A 12,840-nucleotide genomic window follows, 5' to 3' on the forward strand; every position below is an offset into this window, starting at 1 on the left:
ATGGGGGGCTGGAGCTCACTTTCTGGCATACCAGCAGACAATTTTCTCAAATGCATTTTGGTAAATGCAGTGAGCAATAATACCTAATTTAGTTGAAATTCTGTTTATTCACCATAGTTTGTGCAGCCAGTGCTCTGCATCTCCAGATCTGTTTCAGGAGATTTGTCCATGTTCAGTAGAGTAACAAGTAAAATTTTGGCGTGCTAGCAATGCTGCGCACTGTCTTCTCAGGTTTCTGTACCAATCCCAGAGCGCAGGTGGAGACCAAAGCTAGAGAGATCAACAACTCACCAAGGAGCCAATCACAAAGGGGTGGGGGTGGGGGGGGGGGGGGGGGGGAGCACACTGCCTGGCATCCCAGCAAACAATGTGCTCAGAGATCCATTATGGTAAATGCAGTGCATCATAACAGTCACTTTAGCTGAGTCTTTGTTATTCATATTTTATTAGTAATAATAATGTTATAATATGGTATTAACATTATGGTAATAGGAACCTTATAATTGTGAACCTAATTCCAGCCAGCTGAGCACTCATCTGAGAGAAGGAGCAACCCATATATGTATGTTTTCACTGTCAAAGCTTGTGTTCAATGGCAGTGAGCAGTAGTGGCTGGGAAGAACCCCCTTTGGGCTGATCACATCATGCTGCATTGCACAACAAAAAGTGAATTCTTGGGACATATAGCAAACGTTTTCATAGTATTTGAATGACAAAATTACGCATAACCACATTCCTATAGGTCCTATCCCAAATATATGTAAAATAGAATTAAGGAGGGGGGGGAAGAAATGCGATCCATGCACCTATCTCGACTGAGCAGCAAATATGCATGGTATAGTAAGTATTACACCTCTGAAAGGCAGGCGAGTGGTTGGTGCAGTAATGAAGAAATAACGGTAACACTCTGGCTACCTAGAATTATTTTATTTGTTATACGGTACACATTTTGCTGCTGACATAGTGAAGAAACGGAAGTTAGGCAAAACTGGAGCATGTGTCTTGGTATAAAACTTTAAGCAATCAGTAACTCTCCTTAAAAAGTGATTAGCCCCCATTAGGAGATGGACCATCGACACTGGCGCTTACAACATGCAACAAGTATGTCAGTTATGTCTAGATGGTCAATGTCATGCACACCAAAACATAGATTCTCATCATTCTGGATTATGCAAAAAGACAGAGAACCACTAGGATAATCTCCCTTAATGGCACCATCGTCTGTGGACCTCAAGCAGTCCACACACCTTCTCAGGACATCCATGTCAGTTGAGATAATATATATATATATATATATATGAGAGTGCGAGAGTGCGAGAGTGCGAGAGTGCGAGAGAGACAGAGCGAGAGAGACAGAGCGAGAGAGACAGAGAGACAGAGAGACAGAGAGACAGAGAGACAGAGAGACAGAGAGACAGAGAGACAGAGAGACAGAGAGACAGAGAGACAGAGAGACAGAGAGACAGAGAGACAGAGAGACAGAGAGACAGAGAGAGAGACAGAGAGAGAGCGAGAGAGAGCGAGAGAGAGCGAGAGAGAGCGAGAGAGAGACAGAGCGAGAGAGACAGAGCGAGAGAGACAGAGCGAGAGAGACAGAGCGAGAGAGACAGAGCGAGAGAGACAGAGCGAGAGAGACAGAGCGAGAGAGACAGAGCGAGAGAGACAGAGCGAGAGAGACAGAGCGAGAGAGACAGAGCGAGAGAGACAGAGCGAGAGAGACAGAGCGAGAGACAGAGAGAGAGACAGAGAGAGACAGAGCGAGAGAGACAGAGACAGAGAAAGAATATATATACACACATACACTCTGTAAATATGTTGAAATTTGAGGCTAACAATTAAGTTGTTATCCTTCGATTGATTGATGGGAGCAGTGCACGGACAACAAAAAGAATCAAGCACAGATGCTTGGAGCCCTCAACTGAAGTATCAATATGCTACAACAAAATGAGAGCATGCATTAGGAGCAAATACAACAAAGTGATATGCTAGAGTGTAGCATTTAACTTCATCTTTTAGAAATAAAACCAAATTTTGAAATCTCCAGCCTTCCGATTAAAATTGAATTTTGCATATTCTTTCCTTTGTGAATTAAATGCAATATCTCATTCTGGGACTATTTGTTTGATGTATACTTGTGTCTGTATTTTTATGCCATGTTTTGAGTGTCAGTTCGTAGAAATGTCCTAAACCTGGCTTCCAGTGGTGATTCGGGCAGGGGGGCACAGAAGTCAAAAGGTTAAGAACCACGGTGCTAAATCAGTAGGAGTTAGAGGTCCAAGAGAAGTCTAAAACCTAAGTGACGAAGGAGAAGAATTTCATGAAGAACTGCCACAGATAAAGAGAGGGAGACATGAGCTCTCAAGCAGAAGATCAACAAAAAGAAAAAGTGAAACTGGAAAGCACAAAACAAGATACTAATGTGATTTCATCCTCAATTACATTTATGTCATTAGCAGTGCACTGGTGGAACAAGATAAGGTAGCTTACCTTAACTTGCACGTTGTTTTGGGTACGAAGTTTTACGTTTTATCTTTACCAATCTTTTAGTGATGTTTTGAATACACCTGTGGGTTTAGTTGAATAGCAAAATAGCCATTTGTTCCATTGTGTTAAGTCATTACAACCATTCACTATTACATACACTTCTACAGACGGATTGTCAGGAATTCAATAATTTTCAGAAACCATTTATATTTTCAATTCATATTTCATAGACAATATTATGAAACTTTGTACAAATTCACATTTTATAGTATAAACTTAATTTGAACACCATATTAACTTTATCAAACTTTACAAATGTGTAATTTACATTATAAACAAGAAATGAACAAAGATACAAGCATCATTTTTTACTTTTATCATGCTGTCTGATTAGAGCCATGAGATTGTTGCCAGTGACAAGCTGGTTGTGAGACTGTTTTGCCTTCTGCTCTTTTTTTTGTTGGTCATGAAGGTACGGTGAATATAGCAACTGTGGTGGGAGAATGGAACCAGTAGGTTTTACTCTCTTTACAACATCCCAGAAAAGGTTCTTGTTCTTTTTGTTGACAAAGGTAATTGCTGTTCCTTTGTGACCCAACCTCCCAGCTCTTCCAACCTGAAAATATGGACAAAAACAAAACTCCATGTGAAAGTGTTATGGTTAAACAATTATGTTAGCACAGGTCACTGTGTATTACAGGTTTATTGCATCTTAATTGCAGTATTACATTTCTATGCATTTCATCTTAATGCAAACACTACCACAGTATGTTAGAGGAATTTGTGTAGTGTAAATTCTACGTTTTACATGGCACTCCAATGGGCTGTGCATATGGCAAATCCACAATGATTCAAAGCCTTATCGGACGATGATTCACTTCAGCAGTAAAACTATCCTCAATCCAAGCAATGTTCAGCTGTGAACCGCAGTGAAGCTAATTTGACCACATCATGCGTTTAGGTATAAAAGGTTTATTTTATGACTGACAGCTATGCTCAAAGGGATACTTGACAAATGTTAAGTTGTTTTACTACTTACATAATTCTCTACCACAAGTACTTACACTTACGAGGTAGTACACCTCACTGAAGGAGTGAACGGATCAAGGAATGGTTTGCCTTGTGAGTTTGTGAATGCCCACAAACTTATGTTTGTCGCAACACACCAATTCCTATCTGATCCTTTCCCACCATGGAAACAGTCAAAGTATTACTCCAGCGAGGGGCTGGAGTAACTCCCCTTTTTGGGTGGGTAGGAGACTGGTTCACACAAAAACTTGGTTGAGATGTAGAAGGGAATTCTCCAAGGAGGGTGGGGCTTGGGGGGACAGATTTTTTTTCCTGTGGAAAATATAAATTAATTTGCACAGCCAGCTGCCTTTCCACAGCACATAATTATAGACTGTGTACAATTACACACTGGGGAAATTCCAACTTTGAAAAAATGATTAAAAAAAAAAAAAAACACCTACAGAAGAACACCTGCAAAGCTGCAACTGGAACAGCCGTTCTGGCATAATACTGTCGATTTCTGCCAAATCGTAAATCTGCACTCTTGTAAAATAGTTCTTCTACAAGTGCAGATTTAAGGGTCCATTTGTGAATTGGGTCCATCGCGCACTGTGGTCTGAATAAAGTTTGGAACTGTAGACTACTTTGCTAATATCAATATCCACAGTGTACATGAGCACAAGACTTTTCATTGGCATCCTACCCAGTCAAATAAGCACATTCATGTTTGAGATTGCAACCTACAGTCTTTTCTGACCAACTTGTACTGACACGTTGCTAAAGCTGCTGCACTAAATTATTTCTCTAATAGTTTGTCTCCCGTAAGCAGTTCTGCAGAAATGAAGGTTTTCTGGCTACTTGTGTAATTAGATGTAATTAGATCAAACTGTTACACATAAAAATAAAACTGTGTTTCTATTAACCACTCCCTCCTTGTTTCCCTTCATTTATCACATGGCTGCAGGGCCTCGTTGCAACCAAATATAAAGTGCATGAATTTAAAATAGAGTGGCTGTTTCAGACAGGACAAACGTCAGCAAGTACGTGCAAATGAATGTAGCAATATGACAGAGAATGCCAATATCAATGTGTATGTAAAACATTTCATAGTGTTATATGGGATATAGTTAGATATAGGGTGGTGATTAAATTAAAAATATGTAAAAAGGGGGGCGTAGCCAGCAACGAACGAAGATGGCTGCAGCTTAAGAGCGCTCCGTGCCTGTACTCTGCCCGCCGCTTAATCCTGCCACTAATCCGCTGCAACCTGAGAGTTCCCGTAGCGGCGGGGCTCGAGGAGTCTGAGGTGCCGCATCGGGAGAAGATCCTACCCCGGGCGGACGTCCAGGCACGACGCGGCGGGCCCGGCAGCATCCGGCCCGGTGACCGCGTGGGAGCCGGGGCCTCGATTTAGCCTTTCCCGGAGCTGAGGTCTGCAGAGAGCGACGGAGGACACGGCGGCGCCCCGAGTGACCTGGTGGCACCGGAGAGAAGAGCGCTCGGAGGGACAGGGGGGGCGGCGCGGTGGGCCCCCCCCCCTCCACCGGAGTACAAACTGCACTGAGGAGTGACAGCCCGGGGCTGCTGGCGGTGAGTGGACGATATCCGGGGCCGGGGGAGCGAGCGCCCGCCATTAAAGCTGGAAGACTGCCTATGAGGCCTTGACTGCCCCGGGAGGAGTGAAAAAAAAATGGATACGGGGGTGCGGTACCGCACTGTGGCCTGATGTGCGGGACCGGCTGCCCGGACGCCGAAAGGGGCCCATAACGCGGCGAGGACGCCGCTCCCCGGGACTGCGCTCTATACGCTACAGGCGTGGGACTCCTTGCTTGGGCCCCGATAGACGCCGCTGTTAGGCTCCAGGATATTCGGAACGGGCGCTGCCCCGGGGACATTCGAGGCGCTGGGATGCAGCGTAGCAGCGAGTGGGCGCCAGAGTGACAACTTGCGTAATTGCTGGAGGGGGCAAGCGGACGACCCGGGCAGGACCAGGTTGCGCAGCAGGAGGCAGGCGGCGTACATTCGGAGCGGGGGCGATCCACCCCCCGTGCACACTTGCCCACCAAAGGCCGGTGAAACCGACAGGCCGCGCGAGGGAACACCCCCGTGGCAGGCGGCGGTGGCGATAGCCGGGTCTCATCCGCATTAAGGACTTTTGGAGGGGCTGGACCGCGCCCCCGTCTCCTGGACACGATGGGGAGCAAGGGGCAGCGCTCAACGTCCCACAACAAGCTGGCGAAATACGCATATCGCACCGAGACATCGCCTCCGCAAGGCACAGCGGGCTCGGACCTGTCGCCTGCGACGCCGCCGGAGATCACACTCAAAGACGTGATGGCCGCACTGGTGCAGATGAATGGCACTATGGGATCAATCTCGACGGATGTGGGTTTGCTTTGTGCTGACATCTCCAAAATGAATGAGCGAGTCAAGGAGGTGGAAGCCACCACAGAGACCTTGACCAAGGACGCTGCAGTCTTCAAAAGCCAGATACGTGCACTGGAACAGACGCAAAAACAACTGCTGGACAAGCTGGAGGATCAGGAGGGACGGTCGAGACGGAACATACGCCTAGTGGGTGTACCAGAGAGTGTCCGGGGCCCGGCCCTAGATCTCTTTGTCGAGAAGCTGATTTTGGATCAACTGCAGCCTCGTGGTCTCTCCAATTTCTTTTCAGTGGAGCGGGCGCACCGAGTGCCTGGGGGCAGGCCCCGGCCGGGCGCCCCGCCGCGGCCGATCCCGGCCAGAATATTCAACTTTCGAGATCGGGACGCTATCCTGCAGCGGGCACGAGTTGCCCCCCCACTAAGGTTGGATAACTGTACTATCACTCTGTACCCAGACTACACGGCTGCGGTGACCAAGCAGCGTAGAGACTTCCTGAATGTGAAAAGGGAGCTGCGCAGTCGTGAACTCAAATACGCCATGCTATACCCCGCGAAATTACGTGTTGAAGCGGAGGGGAAAACGTGGTTCTTCAACACGCCCGAAGAGGCCTCTGACTGGCTGGAAGGCTGGCGACCAGCGCGCGATGTTCGGCGTGCAGATCCGGCACGCGGGTTGCGGCCACAGACAGCGCTGCCCTCCGGTGACAACAGTCCGGAACTAGAAGACGCGGCACTGACGCAGGAAATCCATGCGGCGGACTGAGGAGGGATGGCGGGAGCGTGGGCTTCAGCTACACGAGATGCTGCTGCTGGTCCGGTGTGTGGCTCGGCCCGCACTGGGTTATATAAGACTCATGGATCTGTGGACTCTCAGACTCTTGCAATGAATCGTGTTATGGCTCGGCGATGGCGGAGCGGCATGTAGAGACTCTTTCCCCCCTACGCAAGTATACAGTTATGGGAATCAAGCACTCTGCTGAGTTGGGGTGGCGGGTAGTTCAAAATCTGCCAGTTTCCGAAAGTTACTATTGGTTTACTTGGCAGTGTTGTTGTGACGCATAGGACTCTACTGTATGGCACCCACATCGCTGCAGCGATTAGGGCGACATGTGCCTTGGGCGGATCCGGGGCGGATGGGTTGTGATGGTGGACCCCAATGGCTGAATCAGGTGTAGGTGTACAGATTCCCCTGGCGCCCGCCCCACGCCTCACAGTGCTGTCCTGGAATGTTAATGGGCTGGGCGATAAAATCAAACGTGGGCTGGTATTGCAGTATATCAAGCGCAGAGGTCCGGCAGTTACACTGCTCCAAGAATCGCATTTGGCAGGCTCGACCAGCAAAGCCCTAGATAGATGAGGATACAAAATGCTAGTACATTCCGACTTCACCAACGGTTCGCGGGGAGTGGGGATATTGGTGAACAAGCGCTTCCCGCTGATAGTCACTGACTCCCGGAAAGACGACCAGGGGTGTTTTGCGGCAATCACCTGCCAATGGGAAGGGGTGACATACAACATAGTGGCAGTCTACATCCCTCCCACATTGCATCAAACCGCTTTGCGTGCACTGGGAGAGTTCCTCCTCTCCCTTCCACATGGCGACCTAATAATAGGGGGCGACTTCAATGCCACCATGGACACGTCCCTAGATAGGCAGCCCCCTAGGGGGCCCAATGCGGCCAGCCTTCAGTTGCAGGAGTTCACAGAGGCGCTTGGGCTCGTAGATGTATGGAGGCTTCGACACCCCGCTCATAGACAATATACATTCCACTCCGGGGTACACAACAGCCTTTCTCGACTGGACTATATTTTCACACTAGCGTCCGAGACGGGAGGGGGTGCGGAGGTGACGACCTCCCTAGAGGCATATCTGATCACTCTCCTGTCCACCTCACGTACACAGCGGTGGCCCCTCGGGGGCGTAGGGTCTTCCCACTGTCTCCTGGGTATCTCAAGGTCCCGAAAATCGCCAAAGGGCTTCTCTTGACAACGAAACAATACTTTGCAGAAAACAAAAACAAGGTTTCATCCCCGACGACGTTGTGGGAGGCCTATAAAACGGTCCTAAGGGGGCAGGCTATTTCGCTAGTGGCAGATCACAAAAAATCCCAGAAAAAGGAGGTTGAGGGGTTGGAACAGAAGGTGTCACGGGCGGAGGCCGCGCATGCGCTTCAGATCGATGAACACACGACGCATCAGATGCATCTGGCGCAGCAGGAATATAAATCATATGTCTGGGGGATGGAGCACGCCAGGCTCAAAGGCACTCGACACACTGTCTACGAATTGGGCGATAAAGCGGGTAAATTGTTAGCATGGCTAGATCGCAGGGAACGGGCCGGTAGATGGGTGGCGCAGATTCAACTGGCTGACGGCGAGTCTACGACAGAGCCGCAGCAGATAGCGGAGGCATTTGCGTTGCACTGTCGCGGAATTTATACCCCGAAAGCCACGTATACCGTGGACGACAACTTGGCCTTCCTCCGGGACATACATATGCCGGCCCTGGCCCCTGCGGCGGTGGCTGCCCTGGAACATGACCTGACCCCTGAGGAGCTTTCAGCAGCGATCGCTGCGCTACACTCGGGGAAAGCAATGGGGCCGAATGGCCTGCCTGTGGAATTTTATAAAAAGGCAGCGCCGCAGATTGTGCCCCACTTGTTGGATATGTACACGGACAGCCTGGAGAGGGGGGCCCTGCCGCGGGACCAGAGGTTGGCCACGATAGTGACCATCCATAAACCCCAAAAACCCCAGCACGAGTGTACCTCCTACAGGCCGATCTCCTTGATAAATGCGGAAGCAAAGATTTTGGCAAAAGTGTTGGCCACCAGGTTACAGGTGTATCTTGCCACCATAATTCATCCGGATCAATCTGGCTTCATGCCCAACAGGAACACCGCCCTGAATCTGCGGCGTCTCCACGGGGTCCTTGCGCGTCAGCACACTATTGAGGAAGAGGCTGTTATTCTGTCACTTGATGCTAAAATGGCGTTTGACCTTGTGGAATGGCCCTTTCTTTTTGCTGTTCAACATGTGGGGTTCGGTCCCAAGTTCTGTGCATGGGTTTAATAACTCTACACACGCCCCTTGGCGCAGGTTGTAGTGAACGGCCACGTATCGACCACTTTTCCATTGGGACTCGGCAGGGGTGCCCCCTCTCGCCGCTTCTTTTCGCGCTGGTGCTAGAGCCGTTAGCGGCATGGATTCGGCAGGACCAGGCTATCCGGGGTCTCAAATGGGCAAGGGGCTGGGAGGATCGCATATCCCTCTATGCGGACGATATCCTGCTCTACCTGGCGTCGCCGGCGAGCTCCATTAACTGTCTCATGGACGTTTGCAAGTCCTATGGCAGAGTGTCCGGGTATACTATTAACTGGGACAAATCGTGTCTCTATGTGCTCCGGGGCCCCCCACCGCGGCTTCCACAGGAATGTGGGATGCAGATGGCGGGAGATGGTTTCAAATATCTGGGGATCTATGTCACCACCGACAAGGCACAATTCGTCGCAAAGAACCTCGCGCAGCCTCTTATGCGGCTTCGTCGTGATGTCAGGCATTGGCGGTCCCTGCCGCTGACACTGTTGGGAAGAGCGGCCCTCTTCAAAATGATGGCCCTCCCCCGTTTCCAGTATGCCCTACAAAATACGCCCTTTCCGGTCTCCCACGCGTATTTCGCAACAATAAATGCTGAGGTTACCAGCTTATTATGGGAGGGCAAGACACCACGAATAGCGATGCGTAAACTGACGAAAGGCTGCTATGACGGCGGCATTGCCCTCCCAGATATCAAACTTTACTACTGGGCCTCGCAGCTAGCGGTGGTAAACCAATGGCTGCACGCGCCAGGTGATGATCCAGCGTACCGCATGGACAGGCATCTGCTGGGCGAGGGCGGCGTCATGGGGGCATTATACAACAAAACTAAGCGACACACCCTGACAGGCCCGACGGCGCACACTGTGCAGATATGGCATGAGGCGCAGAAGCACCTGGGCTGGTATGGAAAGATAACACAAGCCATGCCGCTGTGGGACGTGCAGAGGCTGGGTAGACTGCGCAATACTAAAGGATTTCGACAGTGGGACCTGATGGGGATCTCGCGAGTGGGGGACCTCTGGCGGGGGGGGGGAGATGTGATACCCTTCGAGCAGTTGCAGACTGAGTATGACATGGATGAGGCCGAAAGATTCAGATACCTCCAAGTCAGACATGCGCTCATGGCGCAGATAGCGCCGGGCACTCGACTGACGGAGGCCTCGCCCTTGGAGGATAGACTCCTTACGGACCACCTTACCAAGCGGGCCATATCCCAGACATATCGTAAAATCATAAACAATCAGCCGGACCCTTTGCTGGCCCTGAAAGCGAGATGGGAGGGAGAGATCGGTGACTGTGACGAGACGGAATGGCAGGGGGGCATAGCTTCCCCCAGGGAGGTAGCGATACCATCCACACTCAAGCTCATACACCTGAAAATACTACAACGCACGTACTATACCCGAACTCTCCTGTATAAGCTCAAGCAGACAGACTCACCCCTCTGTCTTCAGCGGTGCGGGCAGGAGGGGACCCTCTTTCATACCCTGTGGACATGCCCCATAATCAGTCAATACTGGAAGGCAGTCATGCGTACACTTTCGCAGGTAACACACATTACGACGCTTCCGGAGCCCAGGAGGTGTCTCCTCAATATTTGGGACTGCACTGATCTAAACCGCGCACTGCAAACATGGGTGACAATAGGCATGATGGTTGCAAAACGAAATATAGCGCAGAAGTGGGGATCCAGCCAGTCCCCTACCCTCCCCCCCCAGTGGTGTAGAGACATGGATTCCATCATGGTTGCTGAAAAGGCAGTGTATATCCATAGGGGATGCCCCAAGAAATGGGCACAGATATGGGGGGCATGGAATAGCTACCGAGGAGACATTTGCGAGCCCCCGAGGGACAACTCGGATTCAGAACTTAGTGAATAGTCATACGAGGGGATGGACTGGAAGATGGAGGGTTGCCGCTGAGGTCCTGGCTGGGGTGCTTATACTTCCAGTAGAGATACTGTACCTGACACTGATGGTCGTGCTGTTTTTGCTGTGGACTGATATTATGTATACTGATATGATGATTCTCAAGCTATGCTATGTCACAGATTGTTCTTTATGCTCTAAGGAAACCAATAAAAAGTTTATTAAAAAAATGTGTAAAAATACAAACTAAGAGGTATGCCACTATTGGGTAAACCCTTAGGGAAATTAATGAACCAGGTCTGGCAGAGAAAAAAAAAATCATTTAAGTTCATACACAAATAAAGCTGGATTTGCCAAGTGTCAGTAAGTGAGGCACTTTGCATATCCCAGAACTTATGTTATTTACTTCAATAAATCAGTGTGGGAAGTTGAACTATAAGCTAAACTATAAGCTTTAATGTTGATGTTGCATATTTTAGATCATGGGTCCACATACAACAATAGCTGAGCTCTTGTTCTGTTAAGTGTTCTTTGGTTCTATTTTTGTGGTTTTGGAGTCATTTGTGATAACTAATTTGTCCTCACCCTCAACCACAGCGCATATCCTTGATGTCTGTAATTAGGACCATGTTAAGCTTAGACTTCACAGAGTGCTCTGCTGGTTTTGTGCGAGATTTACGATAGCTACACCATTTAGAACCTAGAGGCGCACATCTCACCCTCCTTCTGCACTTTCATTTTACAATCCTCCTGGCCCACACTGCAAATGGGTTTTAAAGTTTTATGTAGGGGCTAGACCTCAAGGTAAATAATGATAAATCCTACATTTTAACACGGGAGCCAAAGACCACACGAACAAAGATGTTTTTAGTGGCCATACAAAAATTTAGGACACAACCCCCCCCCCACCACCCCCAAAGAATGTTCAATGCTATACAGAAGTAAATGCCTGTCAGTGGGTATATATATATTGCAGGCGTCTGGGGACTTACAACTGTAAAGACCATCCAAGCAGCAGAAAAAAAGTTTTAAAACAAGCCGTTTAGGACTTTCCAGAGCCACATCAAGTTTTATCACTCACAATGAAATGAGCCTGGATTTCATAGGAGATATGGTGGGCTTGACACCCATCTTACTGTGGGTTAAAATCTGGTCCACTCTGGAGTTAAGTTTTACTCAGGGAATAATAGAGGATTATCTGAAAGAGACTAATAAACTAGACATCTCATAGATAAAGTATATAAGAAACCCTTTTCATGAACAAGATTACCCAGTGTCTTTAGAGAATACTAGCAAGATTGGCTAACGCACGAAGGCCTTGGTAAAGGACACATACCATGCCCATAGAGATACGATGAGACTTGAGAAAGTTCTAGACATGGTAACTGTCCACTTGTATATCCCTTTGCCAACCTGCAAATGCATGGAGCCCTATCTATCATGGATAAAGGCACAAGAGCACAGATTGGATTTAACCAGCCTTCAGATAAATATGATTTACTTCCTAGTGGCTTTCCCCTTTTCTGTAACATACTTTGCTTCACTACCCTGCTGCGCATGCGATACAGTGTCCATACAGTCTAGTAAGCACTTCGTTAGTCTGCACTTTATACTCTGCTTTTAGAACCTGGTTTGTATGCCCAATTTTAGCTGGGCAAGGTTTTAAAAACACACCAAGAAGAATTATTGCTTTGGCAACATTGTGAGTCACTAACAATCTGTTACCCAGTGTTGAATTTTATTACTCAGGCATTGAGAGCATAAGGAAAAAATATGCAGTATGACCCAGATATGATGCCATGGAAGGGCAATGATGATGTAATATGTAGTAATTTACTTTTGTGATTTTAATGTGTGCGATTCATTTGTAATTTTCTTTTAACATGTGCTTTTATGGTCTTTTTGGTCCGGATAAAAGATTATTTGACTTGACAATACTATTTGTAGGGGGTCGTCCTTACAATGGGGCACTGATCTTGTGAACTACCATT

The 12,840-nt window shown here is 48.4% G+C and overlaps 1 protein-coding gene across 1 annotated transcript in view; it reads right to left on the reverse strand.

The window, feature by feature from the left end:
* Positions 1-914: 914 nt before the first annotated feature.
* DDX59 (DEAD-box helicase 59) overlaps positions 915-12,840 on the reverse strand; it is a 104,267-nt gene continuing 92,341 nt past the window's right edge. Inside the window, exon 7 of the mRNA XM_085601463.1 lies at positions 915-3,100. Within this exon, the coding sequence (XP_085457589.1) occupies positions 2,846-3,100 (255 nt within the window). The 3' untranslated portion in view covers positions 915-2,845. The remainder of the gene's footprint in view (positions 3,101-12,840) is intronic.

Source organism: Triturus cristatus, chromosome 4_2 (assembly GCF_964204655.1).
Source record: "Triturus cristatus chromosome 4_2, aTriCri1.1, whole genome shotgun sequence".
Classification (NCBI taxonomy): domain Eukaryota; kingdom Metazoa; phylum Chordata; class Amphibia; order Caudata; family Salamandridae; genus Triturus; species Triturus cristatus.